We start from the raw sequence: 25,109 nt of genomic DNA, 5'->3' as shown, positions 1-25,109 counted from the left end.
GAGAGAGAGAGAGAGAGAGACTCATCTCAAATGTTTAAAATTGTCAAATTAGTCTAACATACAAGCAAAGATTCACAGCCATGAAAATTAGGTAATTTTACTACTACAGCAATTTAAGCAAAACAACATTTACTAGAGCTCTCTCCTTCCTCTTGCTGGTAAAGTCCTAGTTTACTCATCTCAATCTGAATTGAAGAGTTGATTGTCTTAGCAAACAAGCCACTTATAGGCAGAAATATTGACTATTATGCCTAAGATTGGGTAATTTGACTAAGTAAAGGCAATCCAGTGCCCATCCCACAAAGTCAGGAACAATTGGACTCAAGGCATGCTTCTTTGTGGATTTTTCACTAATGGTTTTTCTTGTAAAGCTCATGAAATAACAGAAAAGGAAGTGAAGAAGACTTAGAAACTTTCTGGAGGTTGATCTCTTGCTTTGAAGGTAAACATAAGAGAGCTTAAGAGTGACATATGAGTTTCAGCATAATCATTTCAAATGGAAGATCCTTCAACATTGGCCTTTACACCTAATAGTTATGACAACACAACTAACAAAAATTAACTATGAACACTACTTTACTTGGTGTCTTAAGGAGAGGATAATACAAAATCTTCAAAGAGGTATCTTTTGCTGTCTCAAAGACACTGAATGGTGTTAGAGAGCTATGGGCACATGCACAGTGCATTGTAATTTCTCGCTAGCCTACCACTAAAACTTCTGTAATGCTTCTCCTCCAGTCATCAACCTAACTGAATTTTTCTCCATTTCTCTTCACCTGCTCTTTCTATTGTTTACATCTGCCTCAGACATGGGGCCATACTCATATATGGCCACATTTGTACTTTTTGAAATTATAACACAATTACATTTCTCTTTTCTCTCTTAACCATCACATATAACGTATTGTTCAAATTCATGAGCTTTTTGCATTGTTCTTATGTGCATCTTTGTATTTGTTATGTTAAAGCCTCTTGAGCCTCTCTCCTTGCATTTCAGTATCTCCTAGGCTATTTCTTTAATAGATTTCATTTCCTCTTCAAACCACTTGTTTGCTTAACAGGTGGTTCTAATTTTATATTTAAAAAAAAACTACAGGTATAATGGAGGTTGGAAGAGATAGATAAGCAGTTAAAATCAGTTGTTGGCTTTTGCAGAGGACCTAGATTTATTTGCCATCATCCACATGATGTCTTATAACCATCTGTCACTCCACTTCCAGTGGATCTAATACTCTCTTCTTGCCAATGTGGGCACCAGGCACATAGTTCCCCTCAGACATACATTAAGGGAGAATACTCATATACACAATATAAAATTTATTAATCTTTAAAGAAAGAATTATAGTCACATTAATATTAAAGTAGTTTTGGTTCATCCAGAGAAAAGATAAACTATACTGGTGCACTCTGTTTTCTTGCAAAAAAACAAATTTCTTAGCTTTTTGATTTTCTACTCTCTAATAGTAAATTGTTAAGTTTGAAACCTCAAATGTCCATAGGCAGATATACCTAAGATTAACTTCTTAATCATTGAGCACTCTGAAGGTAACAGTCATTAGGCTTAAGATTTAAATTTATGTGCTAGTTTCTCATAGGTTATGAGTACTCATTATAGCAAGTGAATAATACTCTACATAAATAGACAATGAAGCTTGGGATTTGTAGGAGTGGTTAATACTAGTAATAAAGCCCTCTGCCTTACTTGAAGCTTATTTCCTTTGCTTTCCTCTCAAACCTAGAAAACAACACCAAGGGGCATACCCTTATAATTAGCCTCATAATTAGCCTTGAGAGGCCTGATAAAAGTAGTTATGGCAAGAACCTTTGGTGTGATGTTACTTGCACACATATATTATGATGACATTTATACAAATTCATTAATGTTGCTTCCAAAAATTCATCAAGGTAGTTAAGTATTAACATATGCCAATAATCCCTTATTCAAAATTATTGTGATCTACCTGTTTCAGAATTTCAATTTTTTTCCTGAGCTTACAAAGGCAACTTTATACGTACACACTGTGCATTGTATAATACCATGTATTGGGTTCTATGCCAATATCCTTTAATAAAATTCACTATTTTCCCATTCCAATGTATAAAACCCTCTTTAATAAAAGGTCATAAGTATGCTGAAACAACAGCACTTTGGTCAATGTTTACCATCAGAGGAATTGGAAAGAAAGTCAACGGTCTTCATGATCTTATTTTTACTTCAGCCCAGTAAGAGATGCAACTTCTGATTCTTTATGACATTTATTCTGAATGACAGAAATACATGTGTCCACTTTGGCAACATGCGTGACATGGTATCTTTTGGGAAAAACAAATTTTAAAGAACATAATCACAGTATCACTAAAGTAAAGAGGGATAAGTTTGATACATAAATATTGTTTTAAACACTGATAGTATATATCTACTTTAATTAAATTTTCCAAGAGCAATGACATAGTTGGCATAATTTTAATACTGGTAATATTTTTAACATCCAAAGAAAATTATTTTTTATGTTCAGTCAATTCTGCTACAGCATTTGTTTTGAAACATTAATTTGCTCCCTTGCTATTGGGTGTCTTTAAAACAACTTTTAAATTTAAGCCAAAATTTGTATTTCCAACCTATTAGAAAGAAGCACTAGATGAATGAGGAAAAACTACATGCAGTTGAATGCCACATGCAAATCCATACAATGGCACACTGAAACACCCTATGCATTTGAGGAGCCTCCTGTATACACAGCTGACATTAGAACTACTGTCACAGGCAGATAATCCACCTAGGATTTTCTTTCTTTCTTTCTTTCTTTCTTTCTTTCTTTCTTTCTTTCTTTCTTTCTTTCTCTCTTTCTTTCTTTCTTTCTTTCTTTTTATTAATCTTTTTGTTTACATTTTAAATGTTATCCCCCATCCCAGTCTCCTGTACACGAACTCCCTCCCCCCCTCCCCTTTGCCTCTTTGAGGATACTCCTCTACCTACTCACCCAGCCTGCCTCACCTCTCTAGTATCCCCCTTTTCTGGGGCATCAAGCCTGCAGAGGTCCAAGTGCCTCCCATCCCACCCACTGATGCCAGATGAGGCAGTCCTCTACTATATATATAATGAGAGCCATGGACAGGTTCATGTATATTCTTTGGTTGGTGGTTTAGTCCCTGGGAGCTCTGAGGGGTTCTAATAACTCACTGTTTTCAACCCTCCAATACCATTTCACAACAGATTTCAAATATTTTTCGAAGTAAAATGTCATACTTGGTTTGGCATTCATCCATTTGTTAACTACCAATATATATAGAACTGTACCATCACTCTTATTAGTCTCTTTCTTTAAATATGTCACTGATAGTTTATTAGTTCTATTAGTATTAGTTCTTCTCTTTCTCTGACAAAATACTGGAAAAAAGCAACTTAGGAAAGAATTGTTGTTGTCTTCCAGGTCCTGAGGGGTATGGTTTAATATAACAAGGAAGGCATAGCAGAACAAGTAGAAGGTGACTGGGTACATTACTTCCATGATCAATAATTATAGAACAATGAATAATTTAGCTCAGTTCCATCTACTTTTCATACAGAAGAGGGTCTGAGCCTAGGAAATGGTACCAACTACAGCTTGGTTGGTACCCAATGCCCCAGTTAACTTAATAGTGATATCTCTTCATAGATTGTCCACTCGCTTTCCTTTTCCATGATTCTATATCTTGTCAAGCTACAAATTTACATTCACTATCACATGCTCCAACATAATTTTTTAAAGAATTTTCACATTGATTTTCATAGTATAGTAAATTTTAGAAATGAATGCAATGCCTTGTAGCAGAACTCAATGTTAATGAAGTATAAAAGGTAAGACATCTTAGCAGAGATATTGTAATTTCTGCTGAAAGTTTATCCAACAATGATCCATATTAAGCATCATCTGCAAAATGAGTAGGGGAAGATGCATACCACCTTCTTACCTTATAGAGAAAAAAGAAGTGCTGTTTTAAAAGCATATACTTCTACCAACAACCCTGCCACATGTAAAATATCTTAGATCTACAGTTTAGAGTAATTTCCCCACTGAGAGATTATTTTACCAAGTTATTTTAGGACCTCACACCTGAAATTGGTTCATTTCCACATATATTATATGAATTAGACCTTGCCATTTGAAAACTTAATTTACTTTCAGAAAGCTTTAGAACTGTGTCTGAACACTGATATTTGTGTAACCCCCCATAGCTCCCAATTTTGCTTCTTTCACTTGGGCACTGGACTGTACAGTTGCCAAAAAACATTTGGAAGTGCATGCATATGACTCCAAACCTGACAGAATTAGTGCTCTAGAGCTCTTAACACTGAACACTAATGTATTTTTCATTACTGTTTAATGTTGTGAAATCCCATTTCATGGAGCCCAAGGATTAAATTGCTTTATTTGGAGGGAACAAGTGCATTCTCCATCTTTTTCCTGAGGTGAAAAAAAGAAACAAAGAAAAGAAAAAAAGAAGAATGAATCTGAGATCATTTGCATTTCATAAGGGTTAAGGTCTGCATGTAGGAAATTAAGTATAACATTCCAAAACTCTGAAAGCAGAAAATATTAACATTATAAAAGACTCTGCATATGAAATGTGGGAATAAAAATAGTAAAACTGATTATTATATGCATATGAGTAAATATGCATATTTAATTATATAAATATGCACATGTATCAATATATACATATGTAATTATGGTTATTATACATAGCAATTCTACCTGCAGCAGAAGTATTATAATATCATGATTGTACTTTTGGAGTAACTATAGTTTTACCACTATTCTTAATTGGTGGCAGACAAACATTTAAAGAAAACTCAACTCACCATAAAAGTAGATGATCTTGAGTGATTTTTATTTTGAACAACACTACTGAATGGCAACTTTCTTTTGAATAACTTCCATAAAAGAAGTATGGCATAGACTAGTAGATATTTGCTTTAAGGTATTCTAAATTTGAATTCTGAAATAAAACTTCCTTGGGTTGTGAAAAACCACAATGGCTTCTTTTTCTCTACATCATTAAATGCTTTCTTATACGTGATTTTGGATGCCAAATCTGTACTATGACAGTATTCCTCTTGATACATAGTGAGAGAATTGCTTAAAATGCTTCCTTTCACATAGTATTGTTCTTCCCCAGGGTCCTAGGAAAAGATTTTCAATGAAGAAATATACCTGTCTATGAGCAATCAACTAGATATTCAGTAGATATGCATCAGAATGATAACCAAAGAAAACACTGCAGGAAATTCTTTAGGGCCCATAAATGAATCAAAATCACTTCTATCAGTAAATCCTTTGAGACCATGCTTTATACTAGTACTGTACTCCATGGTTTCTGACATATAAGAGAAGTTGAAAATGACAATTCACTAAGAAATACATATTCTTAGAGAAAAGACAAAACACGTGCTCTATCAAATGAATACCATAGTATAGCAACCTCAGAGGCTAAACTGTTATTAAGAATAGTAAATGTTAAAATTATAGAAGAGTCACTTTCATTTTCCAAAATAGTATAATAGATAGGGTACTGAATAACGAATCACCACACAGGCGAATTTAGAACTGTTTATTGTGATGGGTAGTGTCAATTTTCAACTTGATAGACTCTAGACTCACCTTGGAGATGAGCCTCTGGCCTTGACTATGGGGAATAATCTTGGTTGCAGGTTGATTGATGTGGGGAAATTCATCTTAATTCCCAAAGCACAGAATTGCGGACTCTATAATATATAAGATCAAGAAAGTAAGCTAAGCAATAGCTTGAATTCAGCCCCCTCTGTTTTCCAATTGTGGATGTGATATGATCAACTGCATCAAGCTTCTGCTCCATTGACTTCCCCACTATGGTAGATTGTCCTTTAAACTGAGTCTTTCTTAGAGTTTCATTGCTGTGAGGGGACATTGGGACCACAGCAACTCTTATAAAGAAAAAAAAATGTTTCATTGGGGCTGGCTTACAGTTTCAGAGGTTCAGTCTATTATTATGACAGGAAGCATGGCAGCATGCAGGCACACACTATACTGGAGAAGGAGCTGAGAGTTCTACATTTTGATTGAAAGGCAGCAGAAGGAGACTATATTCCACACTGGCTATAGCTTGAACATAGGAGACCTCAAAGCCCACCCCAACAATGACACACTTCCTCCAACAAGGTTGAACCTACTCCAACAAGGCCATACCTCCTAATAGTGCCACTCCCTATGGGCTAAACATTCAAACTCATGAATCTGGGGTGGAGGCATTTCTATGCAAACCACCACAATTGTAAGTTAAAACAAAACATTTCTCCTTTAAATTGCTTTTGTCAGAATATTTTTATCATATCAAAAGGAAAAGAAACTAAGGCAGTGAGTGACTGAGCAAATCATTTCAACTCTCCAGGGCCTTGGGTCCATCATCTGAAGCCAGACTACAGACTCTGTATTCTTCCCATTCTTAATATCTTTTTCTTCTACTATAGTCACCAATATAGTCACCATCATATTATCTCCATCTCCATCTTATAGCAACGAAATTAGTCAAAAGGGATATTATATTAGATATAATAGACATATTATAAATGACAGGTTCAAGTTTGGGTATGAAAGAAACTGAACTCCGAGTTTGCCATTCCTCCAAAGCCTATATTCTTTTATAGCATTTTGCCATCCACTACCTTTCATTCAATGTTTTAGAAGTTAAAGTAATTTAGGAAGGAAGCAAACACATAAACATAAATGAAACATTTAGAAAATGTACAAGATTCTGTGTCTGTGTATCATAAGGAAAAAAACTGTATTAGCCATGGCACTGGCCAGAGAATCATATGTGAGTTCTATTCATGTTTAAACTACCAATTTGTTTTGGTTCTTAGACAACTTTCCCATCAGGAAATTGAGAAAATCTACTAGGTCCTTTGTGCCCTAGCACTTTATGCTTCCTTTAGTCCAAACAGTGCAAATCTGTCTATGCAATTATGAATATGGATGCAAATGTTTAAAAATATTGAGAAAATGTTAAGTACTAATGATGATGTTTTAGGATTTATGGGTTTGGGGTTAAACAGAGAGTCCTAGGGTAGTTTAGGAATTTTATGAATTGTTTTAAGTATGTAAGGATAACTGAACCCCTAGTGGAATCTGTAAATAAAATAATCATCACTCTTTACCCTGTCGTTTGTGCAATTCAGATTTTCATACATTGAGTTTATTTAAAAGGGGAACCACGTGTACTAGAAAATTCAGCCAAGAATTTGTCATACTTTTGCTCCTGGGATAGTATTTTTCTTTTTTGATATGAAAACCAAGCCAATGTCTTTAAAATTCATGTCTGAAGTGGAAGGATTGAAAGAAGTGATTTTTTTTCCTCTGATCCGACCCTGAAAAGTGGGCCTCAGAACACACCAGCTGAGCCCTCTGTTAGGCAGGAAAAGCCTCTGGCATTTTTCTGCTTTTCAATTCTGTCATTGGGGAGGTGGGACAAAGCTTACCCTCTACAAAGTTTATCCAGAACGTGCTGGTGTTACAAGCTATGCTTGACATCTGTTATGTTTCTCCTGTGGAAGAGAGGCAACTATCTGCTACAGTAGTGATTTCTTTTCAAAGGGCTTTAATTGGGCTATTTCTCCTGGGCCAGATTCTAACTAACTTTCTTGATATGTGCCTGTCCAGACAGCAATGGAAAACGACCAAACAATAGCAACATCAGAAGGCTAAGGACTTCTGTCCCTATCTGCCCCCTCTGCGAACAAGCAGGGAAAAAAAAAAATCTCTCCATTGCTGCCTAGGATGCTCTAACTTAGCAGAGCTCCTAAAATGGTGGAGCAAAAGGCAAGGTGTTCAGACTTTGCTTTGCACGGCCATGGAAATGTGTATGGTAAAGAGAACGAAGTCCCCTAACCTGCCTTTTACAAGGAGTACTTGGAGTTGTTGGGTTGGTGAAGAGATTAGTTTCACACAGTTGAGTTACGCACTTGTGAACTACTTTTCTCTAAGTATGGATTTACTTCTGTGTAGGCAGGCTAACATCCTTTCCTGGGGTAAGTCTGAAGTTGGCCTTATATTTTTATTTGAAATACAGAATGATATTCCTCACAACAAATTTGTGTCTCTCACTAGTATTTTCAGAAATGTGATTATTATTTTTTTTTTTGCAACTGATGGAAATCATCTCTCTTCCATTCTGTAGCCTTATATCTCATTGATGACAACTTGTGTTAGGGGGCCTCCTTACTTTTAGCTGGTAGAATTTACATGTAAATGCAACCATGGGTGTTTTACATTTCATTTGCTTGCTGAACATGCTTTTTTAAGTTAAGTGACATTTTTACAGATGAACTTCAAACTTTTCTCCCACCCCACAGGTTACATTATCTGAAACCCCAGTAAGTCTGTCATGCTGCGTTCCCAAAGTAGAAGAGTAAGTCCTTATATGCTGTTTTTCTTCTCTGGATTTTTAGACATGCAAAGCAGCCCACACAACCAGTTCACCTTCAGACCCCTCCCACCACCGCCACCTCCTCCACATGCCTGTACCTGTGCCAGGAAGCCACCTCCTACAGTGGACTCTCTACAAAGAAGATCAATGACTACCCGCAGCCAGCCCAGCCCAGCTGCTCCTGCTCCTCCAACCAGCACACAGGATTCAGTTCATCTGCATAACAGCTGGGTCTTGAACAGTAACATACCACTGGAGACCAGGTACTTAAGCTCTTATTCACACTACTACACTTGAATACTGATGGAGGATGACTCTACTGATTGCAGAAACTTCTTCCACCATAGTTATCTGCAAAGAAACACAACCAGGTGTATAAGTAAAAGGGCAGATCCCTTCATAGACACACAGGGAATAATGATTCGGGCACATTTTCTCATAGATGTATGTATAAAGATGCAATCTCAGAGCATAAATACCTCATTTTCAGACACCCACCAAAACGGAAATGAAGCAATGATCTGAACTGTCACTGTAGCCTCAACATGAAAATCAACTGTGTTGTATTTCAAAGAACTACATAAATAAATAAATAAATAAATAAATAAATAAATAAATACATATATACATACAGAAAAACAGTTGGATAAATAATAGTCACTGCCATATTACTTCTTATAAAAATCATTTGAAAAGAAAGTACCTTCTAATAGTTCAGAAAGGGTTTGCATAAGTAAAAGGAAATGCATAAGTAACTTGAAAATTGTATTCTAGTAGCATGACTCTTTGAAGGGAAATAAGGCACTGTTTTTCTGTCATGTCACATATCTGAGTTTCTAAATTTACTCCCTAAGATTTTATTGTAAGCAAAGGTCTACTCCTCTACAGCTCTGGGTCCTCTGGAATGGCACTCTGACACTATGCCAACTGAGATGTCACTCACCATTTCCCATCATTCTTTCTTTAAAAATTTACAGTTTTTAAGAGAAAGCAGTATAGCTCAGCCATAGAGCACTGGTCAGTCATTCAGAAGATCCAAATTCAATTTTCATCATCACATACACAAATGCTACTTTCTAATGACATAAAAAAATATAATGAGTAAAGCAGAGTGTCTGTTGTCAAATTCCAGGAGTTCCTGTTGACTTCTTTATGTCTTAATTATTTTCGAAAGACAACTTTATATAAAAAACATTCATAATATATCAGTCAATAAACAATGTCTGGCATGAACTTCTATCTTAATATCCTCTGGGAATCATAACAGAAAGGGAGTGACTAATAAACTCACATTATGAGGTTTTCCTCCTTAGTAGCATATTAAATGAGAAGGCATCAGCAAGGATCACCACTAACACACTGAAAGTGCTGTGGCCACAATCCAGAAAACTGTATCATTTACCACATACTTGATTAAAACGTTTTATAAGCCACTCTCTTCTGCTACCTTCCAATAGAAAACACAGTGGTAGTACTCAGTGCCTATGGTGAAGACAACAGATTTTGAATAATAATCATGATAAGGTTCATGCATTTTTATTATTATTGAGAATTTCATATAGGCGTATGTGGTTTTTGATAAAATCTAACCTTTATTTCTTTCCCATTTCTTTCCTTATCCTCCTACCCCTTGTTCATCTTATTATTTTTTACTGTAATCAAAGGGAGAAAAATGTATAAAGTGAGAGAAGCAAAGGTTAAAGGAAATCTTCAGGGACAGAAGAGCTAGCTCGGCAGTTACGAGAACTCTCTGTTCCTCCAGGAGACATGGGTTCAATTCCCAGCTCCAAGGTCTCTCACAGCCATGTACCTCTAGTCCCATGGGATCTGATATTTTTTTTCATGCTTTAGGCACCAGGCATGCACATGGTACACAGACATACATGTGAAGCAAAACACCTAAGATAAACATATGAAATTAAAATTTTTGAATAATAGTAGAAATCTTTATAATTTTAAACACAAGTATCTCCCTCATTCTCCTTTCGACTCATCTGTGGGGCTTGATGTAACTAAGGAAACAGTGGGACAATACGGTTAACTAGCTGTTCTATGGAGCTACACCGTTCCTTCCTCGGGAAGACAAGGAATAGGAAATCTGGAAAGAGGGTGGAAGCAGGCTCAGGCAAATTGAGAAACAAAACTAGTCTTATTTGAAATGTACATCTAGGCATGTTTGTACAAATTGCACCCACGGACCTTCTGTATCTGTGCAAGAAATGTATTAATTGGTCTCAGTTTCCTAAGATGGAAAGACAAACATAAGTTCCTATGTGATACTGAGAAGAGAGCCTTGTTAGTCCATTTGGAAATATATTCATTCAGCATCAGAAAAATGAAGTTAAAAATACTTAGAAGCCTTACTGGCCTGATTAACTAAAGCTTTCTAATTTTATCCTTGAAAAATATTCATTTCATGCTTAGTCAATAAAGGGTAAGAGTGAGTGCATATTAACTTATGCACAAGCTGGATAATAGGACCTCTTAGAGCCTTGGCTTCCTTAATTGTAAAAGATAAATAGAAAATTGCCCTAGGAGCAAGCACTTAGGCTCTGGCTTCCATCACTAGCATACCCCCAAAATTGCCTACCATGATCATGTGTTAAAAAGAACAAACTACTACAATATAGAGTATGTCATACATTGTAAAACACTGTACATTTGAAAGGTGACATTATTATTCCTACTAGGTAGTTTCCTGCCTCTGTTTATGTATCTCTAATAAAAGAATTGACTAATAACTGAAGTATTACATTCTATCTCAGACAACAACTTGAAGATTCCTTTTTAACCAAACTCGGCCACTTTTTTTTTTTTTGATACTTTCTTTATTTTACATTTCAAATGTTTTCCCCTTTCCCGGTTTTCCCTTCTGAAACCACCTTTCCTCTGCCTCTATGAGAGTGCTCCCCCACCCGTCCACCTACTCCAGTCTTCCCTCCTTGGCATTCCCCTACACTGGGGCATTGAACACCTTCATGCCCAAAGACTTCTCCTCCCACTGATGTCCAACAAGGCCATCCTCTGCCTCATATGCAGCCTGAGCCATGGGTCCGTCCATGTGTACTCTTTGGTTGGTGGTTCAATACCCAGGAGTCCCAGGGGCTCTGGCCAGTTGACACTGTTGTTCCCTCTATGGGGCTGCAAACCCTCTCAGCTCCTTCAGTCTCTTCTCCAACTCCTCCATCAGGGATTCCACGCTCAGTCCAATGGTTGCCTGCATGCTTATTATTACCTCTTATTTAAGTTTAGGAACTCACCAAATATAGCCTGACTCTCACCTTCACTATTTATGAGTTGGTTTGTTATATGCTGAATGTCGCCCCAGTTACTTCATCCTCATATTTCTGGATTCCAACTTCCATTCCTGATATCTTTCTTTAAAGCACGCTCACTTTTCACTAACTGCTCGTGGAATCTAAAGTCTAACGCTCAATGTATCCTGAGGCTTATTAATTTCCCTGGCTTCATGGAGCAAAGGCCATTCAGGTTTCCCTGAAAACCACACATTTTCTATTGGATATTAGTCCCTGGAAACTCAGAAAACACTGGTCGACACCAATGGAAAGGCAAAGTTTATAAACAGATATTGCTGCTTTCTTTGTCTAGTAACTTTTTCTAGGTGTTGGCTCTATTTCTCTTGTCTACCTCAGCGTCTGCCTTCACTACTGCACTACAGGAGTAAACATGCACCTCTTAATACCTCTCAGTGCATTCCTCTAACTGCCTGTCTCGCTGCTGTTTCATTTCATGTGGTACTAGGTTCCAAAACCTTTAAATGGGAATTTGATTAGCCCAGGTCATCTCTTATGTACCCTGATTTAAGCATTTTAGCAAACCTTGTCAATCTCTTACCTGACTGAGACTAGGGCCAAGCAGAAAGCTGTATGGTTAAAAGGAGTAATAACATACTGAACACCAAGCAGGCATTTGACAAGTGTTCTCAAGGTATTCCTGAGATTGCTGGTTGGGAAAGAGCTGGGAGCATATCAGGTGCCCCTTAATAGGATTCTTAGAAGTCGCCTTTACTCATGTATCCAGGCTCTATGCTATGCCCATACTCTATGCTATTGGCTCTATGCTATGGCCAATGATCAAACTGTCTCCTTTGTTTAACCATTATCTCTGCTAATATTGTCTACTCTAACATCATCCATTTTGATGGATACATGACAATGCTGATACATATTAACAGCACTAGTAACTAAGATTTCAGGCCTTTTTAATAAAGTCAAAGGCTAGATCATATCTCATATAGTTTATAAATAAAACCTCTTTAAGTTATATATTGGAAATCAGCAGTGTTGTTAGACTGTAGTTCCAGGCTTTAGACCCTTAAACTGTTCAAATTTGATTTCATCCTGCTAGTATAGAGTTGCAGCTGAATTCTAATTCTCCTGTGCAAAGTAGATATTTTGTTCTCATGCTAATATATATATATATATATATATATATATATATATATATATGAAGAATGGTGAGATATTAATCCTCATTTTCATGTAAGTAACTGGTAAATGTATATAGGACCAGAATCTTGTCAGAGCTCTCCAGAATACCATGGGAAATACTTGTGCAAGGCTGTCTTTGCAATCAGATAGCATACTACTACTAATATACAACCCACAGTCTGTCTCTTATTCAGAGACATACCATAAAAGATCTTGTCAAATGTCTTGGTGATATCTACATACAGTATATCAACATTTTTCCTAATGTGCCAATCTAATAACTGCTCAAAAAATAGAAGGGAAATTTTACCTAACATGAATACCTTTGAGATAATTTATACTTTCTTCTCATGAGTTTCTATCCTTATTTGTTTTGGGCTAACTCCTCAAAATCATTTGCAAAAATTTATTCTACATTAATCCCATGATGTTTTGTACTCTACCATAAGGAGACTATATGTTTCCTTTCCATTTTCAAAACTAATGTTTACCATTTGTTTACCATCACCAGTTTTCTGCCACATTTTACCCATGCCACAGTCCCTAAAATGGGTATGTAATCCAACCCACAGGACATATCTCTCCTCTGGTATTGAATATTAATATACTTACAATAGTCAACTGCCTTTGTGTATGTAGAACTTCTGTGTGATCATGTACATATATGTATATGTCCATACATATGTGTGTGTGTGCGTGTGCATGTGTGTGTGTGTTTGTGTGTGTGTGTGTGTGTGTGTGTGTGTGTGTGAGAGAGAGAGAGAGAGAGAGAGAGAGAGAGAGAGAGAAAGAGAGAGATGAAACTCAAGCATCATTTTTCAGATACCATCTATCTTGTTTTATGAAACAAGGTTTTTCATTGGTTTGAGGTTTGCAAACTTACCTAGTCTGTTGGCCAGCATACTTCGAGAATCTGCCTCTCTGCCTCCCCAGAACTGGGTAACAAGTACACACCAAGTTGTTTGGCTTCCATTCTATTTGTCCGTTTTTAGTAATTTTCATGTAATATATTTTGATCATATTTTTCCCCCTCCCCTAATTCCTCCCCTATCCTGCCCTTACCCAACTTATGATCATTCTCATAAAATGAAAAAAAAAGCAAAGATGAAATAAACAATCAAACAAAACAACACACACTCTTTCTTTATTAATTTAGCTGTCTCCCTAGCCTCAAATGTTTTTAATGAACCCCCAGATTGTGCTTTAGTGTATATTTACTGACACTTGTTTGCTATATCAAGTATTAGGTCCTTTTTGCAAAGAATGCTAGAAGTCAAAAATGGACTCCCTAATCATTCATTCCAAAAGCAATTGCATATCTCTTTCTTTGTTTTGATTGTTCTATACATGCAAAGAAAAAAAACTTCCCTATAATCCTGAGTGTTTGCTCAAGTCTTGGGCTCATTTTGGATGTGAATATTATTGGCATTATTTTCGTTAGACATTCTATACCTTTGTAGCTCTGGTCCACATACCCTTACTCAGGTACATATCCTTCCAATATTGAAGCTAAATGGAGAATTTATAGTAGAGACACACAAGTTTCTATCATTAACAACCTTTCTGATCTCCATTTAAAAGAGCCTCAGGATATGAAACCGCATCTACTGTACTTTAAAAACAAATCAAATCAAAACAAAACAAAACAAAAACCTCTTTTATTAAAGTCTAAGATTTTAGCTTCATACTCTATTCATTAAGCCCAAGATAAAATAATTTCTTTCTCAAAAGCTTTAGCCTACAAATTCCTCTCTATTTTAGCTACTTACCTAACATTTCATTTATACTACCTTCTGGGATGTACAGTCTTCAAGAAGTTGAGAGTTTGCTATATATTTGTGTTTAGATAAGTAATATATCACTATGGAATTATAATCATTTCTGTTCACTCTACATTTCCCTTATAGCCCTTCTCTGCCTGTGTTGTAAGTTAACAGACATTCTTATTCATATGGACAACTGTCTCATTATACACTTTCTGGTCTGCTGTTTATAAGGTAATGTGTCCTTGTATGTGTTCTTCAGCATCACTATGTTCTAGTTCTCTCCTCTGTACAATAAGGATGATAGTAAAAGCTATTTCATGAGGTTTATATGGGTATTGTAAGAATTAAATAAATTAAATTTGACATGTTCTTAGAGCAGCCATGAACCCAGGAAATACTTGATAAATAGTAGGGATAATAGCACCAATAATAATACAAGGACAAATTCTCATTTTTATTCCTTTTCAATTTCTTTCTTCATCCAATTAAAAGTGTTTCTTGCTTTATGCTCACGCTTTCCCCCAAGTAAAAACATACTTATTGTACTGCCTTTCTGGGCATTCTTATATAGAAAATATCAACTTTCATCACCTTATTCCAGTCTTCAGAGCCATACCCCCATTTTGTATTTTTATAACAAAAACATACACAGTTTAGTGAGAGTGCCTTGTAATCAATGTCCAGAAGAGCTTTAGGATTGCTACCTGCTTGCCCTCAATCATAGAAACAATGCCCTAACGACCCACTACATTCCAATTTGTACTCTGCCATGAACCTTTCCTTCTTTAGCTGTCGGTCATTTTACTTCCTCTTCTAGCTCTTCTCTCAACAGTGCCAGTACCAAAACATTTTGGATGACCTGTCCTTCTCAACCCAAGGATGGGCACCTTACCAAATCAGAGATAGTTAATGATGTACTTAGGCATATGTTCTTCAACATTCCTAGACTAAAGCACTTAACATTGTCATTAGATATTACTAGGTGCCACCAGCCTCAGTTCCTCTAAGTGTTATATGGAGAAAATTACAGGCCTTACATTGTGAGTTTGTCTCAAGAGTTGAATGAAAAAATATTTGTAAGATACCTGTTCAGAGTCAAGTGCATATAAAGTATGGACTAAATATTATCATTTCCAATTTGGTTCAAGATCCTGGCAGAAACCAGATGACAAGGAGAGGAATTCAGAGTCACTATAGTTCAAAGAGCCACATTAGCTTCAATCTGTTCTAAAAAAATCAACTGTTGGTAAATATCTCTGAGTCTATGGCTTACTGAGCATGTCTTGCAGAGTGAGACATTCATTGAACACTTACTGATCCTGGTTCTCTGTGGCTCCTCCAAGGATCTTGATATTCCAGAACCTTACCTCCACCTGTCCTCTGTCTTCCTAACCTGTCTCAATGCCATGCTTTGACCCTTTGCCATTTTAATAAAAGCTGCCAAGAATAGATTGTAGAAGGCACTGGATCTGCTTTTGAATTTCACTTCCACAGTGTGGCCATGGGCAATTTGTGGAATTCTAAACCTCAGTTTTCTCATCTTAAAAATGGGCTCCTCCTCACTCTCATCACTCACTCACGTCCTACCAACTGTGACTCGGTTTACTTTAGAACTTATATAGTATTTATACACACCTTTTAGTTTTCTCGGGATTTGCAGACTCTCATGTTTGTTTTTGGTTTGATTTTGCTCTCCTGTCTGTTATGTCCCTCAATCCTATCCACACATTCTTTGAGTTTAATGTGGCCAGGAACACTTTAAAATCTGGTTAAGTGGTACTTCTTTCTATGATAGCATCTAAAATCTAACCCACAGCCTGAAAAACCAGAGCATGACTTTTAGTTTCTCAACTTCTTCATGCAGCTTCTCCTTTAAGGACAATTTTTACTATTATTGTCTCCCTTAATTATGCTCTTTTGTGTCTCTCAAGTCAATTTCCTAACTCAGTTTATAGCCTCTCATTCATCAGAATATTTAGCCAAGTGCTAGTTCAAGACCATGGAAGTTGGTTTGCCCTGTTCCTGAAAAGTTAATCTATTTATTTCGAATGACAGCTATAGACCTTAACCTTGGTCTTCCACCAAAATATTTTCTACTTAAAATTTTTGCTGTTAATTTTTAAATACTAGGGAGAACATGAGTTTAAGAAAAGAATAGCCACATCAGTTAATAAAGGCAAACAAGAAAGACATGAAGGAGTTATGCCAGCCTAGAGGAGTTGGGGAAAGGTCTAGCCATTTATTTTTAGCATATTCTGACAGATGACTATACCTTGGTATGACACTAATTGCCTTTATTGGCTTTAGGCCTGTATGTACAAGACTATTAAAAAAAAAGAAGAAGAAGAAGAAGGAAAACAACTGGTGAATAAGACAGTGACTGGCAAAGACTAGAGAAAGAAATTCAATCTGTATGACTAATGCTTGTTATCGTACTTCTAGACCTAGTGTCTGTCTTTGAGAAAAGAAACATTGGGAAGAAATATTAACTGTGATGACAGTATTATAAATATCTTTGAAATAATACCTTTTACATATTAACCCATAAATATAAGCTATCTAGTGGTAATTTTATTTCTGTATTATAAAGTAGTACTAAAATCTACCTAAGATTTATAAGTAGCTTTTTCCTTAGGATATTTGCAATAGAAAAATAGATTTACAGACATAATTTTTTCCTCCAATAATGACTAAAGGAAAAAAAAGCTTGGATACACACATTCAGTGCTTAAATTTGACAATTCCTCATGTTCTAATCCTTTAACAGCACTGGGGTTAGCCAAATCTATCTTCAGCCACAGATTTAAAGATTCATTTTAAGACAGGAAAATACTTCTGAGAACTAATCTATGACCTATAAATCCTGTTTAATACACATGAACGGGAATCAACCAATCTTTTCAGACTATAACAAATGATAAATATAGAATATTTTAAATTTAAATAATGATAACTCTGCATTCTCAATATATTCTTTAGATATTGGAAACAGAGCTTTAGTAATAAAGAACAAGGCATTGGACCCCCTTGTCACAACAGTCTGCTGCCACTTTGGTGATAGCATTTTTCAGCATGCTTTTTAATAAAATATTCTCAGGTTCATCTCAAAATAAAACCATAAGTAAACATAATTTGTTATATTTTATAAGGAAGGGGAATTTCTTCCAAGATGAGAGGAAATCTAATTTTATATGGAGATTTATTTAGCAATCCAAATGTAAATGTAAACAGGTGTTTTCAGGAATTTAAAGAAGTGAACTGCTTGATGTAATATATGAGCAAAACAGCCAAAAATTAAAATGTAGACAAATCAATCTCTCTGACTTTTTGCCTTCCCTCACTGTATATCTACACAGTTCCCTACTGAATCCAATATTTAACACAAATGCCTGATTTTCAGCAAGAGAGAAAGTGCTTTTAACAATTATTCCACTCCAATGTTATTTGATTAATCATAATAAATATGTTCAATGTCATGTCAGGTTAATCGACATTTGTGTGATATAGTTTCCTGAAGGTATGGAATATATTTGACGTGCTAGAAACACATTTTCTTTTTATTTTTTTCTACAGAAGTGTGTGTGTGTGTGTATGTATGTGTGTATGTATGTGTATATATGTGTGTGTATGTATGTATGTATTTATGTATGTATGTGTTGGGAGGTAAGTGCACACACATAAATGTATGTGTTTGTTTCTATGTATGTATCAAAGAGATTCAACTAAACATTGCCCATTGGGAGAGACCAGCTGGCTCTTTATTAATCCACAACACAAAAATTTTTGTGCTCTAAAAGCAGAAGATAAAATCGGGTTAAGTATTCAGATCTTTGAAGCATCTCTGCAAGATCTGTGAAAGCTTGATACTGAGCATCTCATTTAAGAACTTGAAAGCTCAAGAAAGAATTGCCCCCTTTGGCAAACAGATAAGCAAATAAGCAGGAACATCTGCTTCTACATTCTATTAAAAAAACAAAACAAAACGAAAAAAAAAAACAGCTTTGGTGTGAGGGTATAAGATTGTGCATAATGAAAGACTTTAAATGGAAAACTGTTTATTATAAATGTGATGATGGATTAAATGCAATGTAGATGCCTTTTAACAAATTTCATCAGGTAATTATTGTTTCTCTACCATGTTCCAGCACTGTTCTAGTTGCTAGGATTACAACATAGGACACAATGGAAAAAAAACCCTACATTCAAAGACCTTATATTCTTGTTGGGAGTATAGTCTTTTCTCTTAGAGACATGAATAATAGTGCCAGACTTGTGGACTAACAAGATGTGATCTGGAAGAAGAAGGTTACAACTAAAAGAAATAATTTCCCCTTTATTTGTTTTCACATTTGTCTTAGAACTGTGTTAATGAAATCTCTTAGACTGGGTAATTTGTGAACAGCAGAAATGCATTACTCCTAACTATGAAGCTTTGGAGATCTATGATCAAGGTAAAAATGAGCAGTGTCTGGTAAGGACCTGTCCTTCAGAGATGGCATATGTTGCTATGTCCTTCTCTAGGAGCAGTTGTTCACTTGACTCTTTTTTGTAAGGACATTAGTACTATCCATGACCTAACAATTTTCCAAATATCCTAACTCACTGGACATTAGAATTCAACATACAAATTAAAGAAGACTGACACATTTAGTCTATACCAAATTTCCTACCCTAGCCTTTATATGAAAATGTCTTATCTGTGTTTTTATAGCATTCTGTGGGAGTAGCGACACATGCCTTTAATTCCAGTCCTTGAGAGGCATAGGCAGGTAGATCTCTATGAACTAGGGGATAGCCTAGTCAACATAGCAAATTCATTGCAACTGAAGACCATATAGTCAGACCCTAACAATCACCACATCAAATTTTGGCAGAGTACATGAAAAAATAGAATAACTGAGATTAAACAAAAGAATATATGTAAAATCAGGAAGAGAGGTTAGTAGAAAAAAAAGATAGCAGTTTTATTCTGGAAATATTAGGGTACCTATATAGGATATTGAGTTTTTCATCTAATTAATAATTGAAAATATTAATCTAGATCCATAAGAAGAGAGAAAGTGTCTATACTGTCATTTTTTTAGTCTCTCTGTGTGTACATGTGAATATACACGTTTAAAGTGTATGCACATAATAGTGTGTGTGTGTTTGTGTGTGTGTGTGTGTGTGTGTGTGTGTGTGTGTAAGTCAAAGGAAGATCATAGGTTTGGGTCTTCAGTTTCCACCTTATTTGAAACCACATATTTTTGCTGTTTGCTAATGTATATGCCAAGTTGGGTGGCCTACATGCTTCCAGGGATTTTCTTGTTTCCACCTCCCAACTTGCTGTAAGGTCAATCATTGTTCATGTGGGTTCTTGGTTTTGAATTCATCTGTTCATCCTAGCATAGCAAACACTTTCATCACTGAACCATCTCTCCATCTCTCATTTTTCTGAATGCTTACAATGGAGAAAACATTTTACCATGTTTGGTTTAACTTGTGCTTTTAAAACCAATAGTTACAAAAGCTTAATAATATTCCTCTAGGTCACTAAGTAGTGTATGGAGAATCTAGTTTAAACCTGAGTTTCTAGGCTAGGTGTTGTAGCATATACCTGTAATTTTAGAAACCAGAAAATTGAGGCAGGAGGATTCCCATGAGTTGAGGCATACTTTGTATAAATAATGAGTTCCGAATCATTCCATGCTATACACAGACTGAGACTGTCTCTGTCTTAATTTAAGAACACAAGTAACAACCAGAAAACCCTACAACAATAAAATTTGGAGGTAAAAACATGCAAATTTTTCTGATTGTCTGATTCTAGAGCTCACCTATGAAAGGCAAGGGTAATTAAGAGTTTAACAGATAGACATACTGATGAGTTTCTGTGAATGATGCATGAAATTTTGGATATATTAAAATAGTTTAATGCAAGAATGAGAAAACTAAATCCTGAAAATAGTGATATAGAGGTCTAAAGGAAAGGACAAAATTGCTGAAAAGGAATAGCCTAAGAGTATAGAAATGAAAGGAGAATTATTTCAAGGCAGTGGTAATCACAATTTTCAAATGTTAGAGATGAGTCAAATTAAATATGGATGAGAAGAGAGACCTTTGACTCTGCCCGTTAAAAGTGTTATGCAGCCAGTTTTACTAAAATGGTGAGTAGGAGGCAGCCCAGATTGGAGTAGGACTATGGAGGTATCTGAGAAACATCCCACTGTTTTACGTGGGATGGTAGACTGACACAAAGCTGAGTCAAGGTAAACCACTCATATTCATTGAAATGGAAAAGAAAAGGAGAATTACTTTCTATAAGTAGGTATTTGGTAGTCAGAATAATTATTGTATTGAGAGGAATAAAATAAGAATATTCGATAAGAGAACAAGAACATGGAACAAAGTACAGGTATAACCAAATGGTTATAAAGGGAGGAGCAAAGTACCACATAACAGTTCAAGTTTCTAAACCTCTCACGAGGGCAATATGGTGATGATTCAGTTTGAGAACTCCTCCATTGCCTATCTGCAAAATGATTGCTTTTGTCAGTATCAGGCAGAAGGAGGTATTAAAATCCCCCCACCCTTACTAAAAATCTGCTGTCAGACTTAAATCATATATTCCCAAAGGCAAGCAGCTACCTTGCCAAGTCATGATTATAAGTCATATTTCTTTCCTCCATCTGACATACATACACAGAACTCTAGGCAGTCCCACATTACTGACAAAAATACTCACTAGTGACATATGTACACCTCAGGGCTTACATTGATAAAACAGCTGCTAACTTATGACTACTTCTAATTCATCCATGGAATTATAAAGTGCAACACGATATTAGCCCCCTTAGAAAATTTAATTTCTTTTGGCATGAAATATTCACAATCTTCTGTTTCTCCTGAATTCAATTAAAGTAATTGTCTTTCATGTATGACAGTCCAATCGCTCAAATTTTGTCATCTACTGTAGCGAACTATGTCAAGAACCTAGGTTACTTTGCAGCAACACATTACTGGTTATCTTTCAACAGCTAAATATTTTTAACAAAGTCAAGATCTTGGATTTTAAATAATCTATTGGATATATGTACACATGTGTGGGAGCACATATAAACATACATGCATATATGTATTAATAGGGTTTTTTTTTCAAAATATGTTTACATGGTACCTTATCTCAGACTGTGAGAGGAAGTAGTCCCAATTTCAATGCAAGTAACAGAGCCTTGGGGAAATGTTATTAACCGAGTACGAATTAGAACTGGAATGCAAATTTTTACAAAATCAACACAATCATCTTTCCATATGACCACGTCTCTGCTATAAGGGGAACTGCAGATTATCCCATTTTGTCTATTTGGGAGCTGCTTTATGCTTCAACTAATTTTCTCTGCCAATAAACATATGCTAGTTTGTATTCTATTAATATAAAAATCTTGATGAGCCTAAATGCTCAGAAAATGGAGGGCTTCTGGGTAATTGGATTTGGTGATTAGCTTAAGGTTAAATAGAACTTTTCCAAAAAAATTATCATTCTTATTGAAAATCACTCTCAAACATGAATCCACTTTTTAAAATCCAAATGATAATAAATTCAATCTTTCACAGTTATATCAGAGTTGTCATTTTAGACCTGAATTTTTATTATAAAGTGCTTTAAACTGAAAAGATATTGGAGAGTGAATAAAATGTCTAGTGGTCCAAGGATATTTGTTGCAATTTTCAATAGTCACCTGTGAATAGTGAAAAGGCACAAGATTCAAAGTTAGGAATCTTGAGTCCAAGTCCAATTTTGCCACTAAATTAGTATATGACATTGATGATTTTCCTTCTTCAACATAATGTCATTTTCATCAACTGTCAGATGAGAGACTGAAGCAAAATATTTAAGATCACTTATGGTTTCCAATTTCTGTCACTCTGTGGCTTATCTTTCTGTGCCTTGCTCCTCCATTGAAAGAATTCTGATAATTTAAGCTTTCCAACAAGTTGAGCTATGATTAATTACAAGTTGGGTAATTCTATGTGACATGCCTATATATGAGAAATAAATTTAAGCTGGAACACTGAGATACCTTCAGAATTTCTATTATCTAAGGAGACATGAAGAAGCTAAACATGCCTATCTGTCAGGACAGAGTGGTGATGGCAATCAAGTATACTTAAGTAAGCACTCCTACATCATTGCTAGCCTAAGTGATGATCTCTCTGATACGTGAATACACAATAAAACTGTTGATAATTTAATCTCTCTCTCTCTGTCTCTCTGTCTCTCTCTCTGTCTCTCTCTCTGTGTGTGTGGGGTATATGTGTGTGTGTGTGTGTGTGTGTGTGTGTGTGTGTGTGTGTATGTGTGTGTGTTTTAAAACACAAAACTTTTCATGGACAAAGATTTAAAGCACTTCATATAAAAAAATTTGTCTCACATAGGACCATACTTTGAAGCTAAAGTAGAATTTCAATCTCTTTTCTCATACTTTTATTTTCTGTCTAATTATGAAGAAAATAGAGCACTATTTCATATACTCTGACTTACACTCACATCCTAACCAGTCATTTTTTTATGCTGCATCTTATGGATCTTTGGTGGGAGTTTTTCTTAAATATTGACAATTATGCATAGAGAAAAGAAGTATAGATTTCTTATTCTATTTATCATACAGGTCATAACACTGCATGGAATCTTTGTACTCTTGACGTTGACCTTCTCTTATCTGTGCTGTATTGGAGTGGCAAATGTGAACCAACACTTCTTTTTATATGCTAAAATTGATACAGCAAGTATGGACAATTTCAGAGGAAAGGACTGATTTTTCAAAAATTCTCCTGTGCTCAAGGGGGATTGTACTTATTGAGTTTTAAATCACAGCACAGAGCCCCATTTGGCTGTTTCATAGGTTTTCAAATTGTGGGGGAAGTTAATGTTGTTTAAATTGATGTGATTATTACATATTCCACATATTTTAATCAGCAGTTGAAGATTTGGATTTATGCTTTGTGACAAGTTCATGAAAGCTACAATTTGAAAAGCAATTTTTAAAAATTGAAGTACCAAATGTCTTCAATTCTCCATACCTTACAAAGATTTCCTTTGTTTGGTCAGCAAGGGTAAATATTTAAGGCAATTATGAATGAGTTGTATATAATTGTATATGTGCTCTGGCCCTAAAGTTTGGGGTATTTGTTTGGATAATAGAGAAATCACAAGTGAAAATAGCCTCAAGTAGTAATAACTGTGAGCTTAGAGAAAAGGATAAAATCATGAATTTCTGACAAGAACGTATTTCCCTGGAAATTTTTCAAGAGTGCTTAATTCCCTCTCATAGAGTTAGTGATACTGAAAACTGCATGTTCCCGTTAAACGAATAGTTTTAGACCATGTTATTTCAAAACCGTCATTGACATTTCAAGGTGAACAAATCATTGATGTGCACATCTTGAAGAGACATCTTGCCAGGATGTTTTGCAGCCTCTCCCACTGCATGTCAGTAACAAGAAACACCATCCCCCCCAAATGGGGAAACATAAAATGTTCTTCAAACATTTCCATATGTTCCTTTCTATGATAAAATCAAGCCACAGTTGAAAACATATCTAAACTCACCTAAGACATATTTTTCTGTCATTCTGAGCCAGCCTACCTACAGTATCTGTGAGGCATGATAGTCATTGTCTGCTCACTCTTTATACAAGCTTCTCCTAAGTCTTCCCCCTTTCTTTTCTCCATTTGCAAAGCTCATGTTGGAGGATTTAGTCTCCAATCTATAGTGTGACTCACACTGGATACCATCTAACTGTATACATTTAGATCTGAACCTCCCCCAAAGTTTCCTTTTAAACCAGTGGCAATTCCTTAAACATTTTTATCTCTAATTACCTTGTAACTACTTTCATTTCTCTGTGAGAGCCTTAAGTAAAAGGAGTATATTTTGGTATACTGGATATGTACACACTTTGTACTGTCTAATTGATCTGTATACTGGGAATTCAGAAGATGGAAGATTATAGTGTATTGTTGCTGACTTCTTATATTAGATTTATAACAAATGAGGCCAGAGTCCCAAAGCAACAAACAAATCAACCTCCCTTGCAGATGTAACCCTTTTGTCTGTCTGTCTACCCACCCTTATATATAAGATTTCCTTTCTCTTCACCTGCACTCTTAATTCTCTCCATGTTCACTCTTTAATATTTCTCTTCAGCCTTAAATAAGCCCAATACTGCTATCATGAATATCAGCTTTTCTGGGATTTTTCTTTCCTAAAATTATTTCAAAGATGCAGAAGCCTAGAAAAGTGACATATTTGATAACATGCACATAAGATATAGAATGTCCAGAAACAGAGGGCACTGGGGACAATAGCAATGGTAAAATAAAGCTGACATGTTCTCAATAGATAGACCATGAAAAGTCAAATAAAAGTAACACACTTTGTACTGGCTGGTTTTTTTGTGTGTGTGTCAA

General features: G+C 35.6%; 1 protein-coding gene across 7 annotated transcripts in view; it reads left to right on the top strand.

Annotated features, from left to right (window-relative positions):
- The window catches only part of Tenm1 (teneurin transmembrane protein 1), an 803,700-nt gene that overhangs the window by 442,254 nt on the left and 336,337 nt on the right, over positions 1-25,109 (top strand). For all 7 annotated transcript variants that reach the window (XM_031355201.1, XM_031355294.1, XM_031355365.1 and 4 more), the window contains one exon: positions 8,465-8,705. In XM_031355201.1, the coding sequence (XP_031211061.1) occupies positions 8,465-8,705 (241 nt within the window). The remainder of the gene's footprint in view (positions 1-8,464; positions 8,706-25,109) is intronic.

Source organism: Mastomys coucha, chromosome X (assembly GCF_008632895.1).
Source record: "Mastomys coucha isolate ucsf_1 chromosome X, UCSF_Mcou_1, whole genome shotgun sequence".
NCBI lineage: Eukaryota > Metazoa > Chordata > Mammalia > Rodentia > Muridae > Mastomys > Mastomys coucha.
Note: the sequence above shows the minus strand (reverse complement) of the source record. Positions and strands in the feature narration are given on the sequence as shown.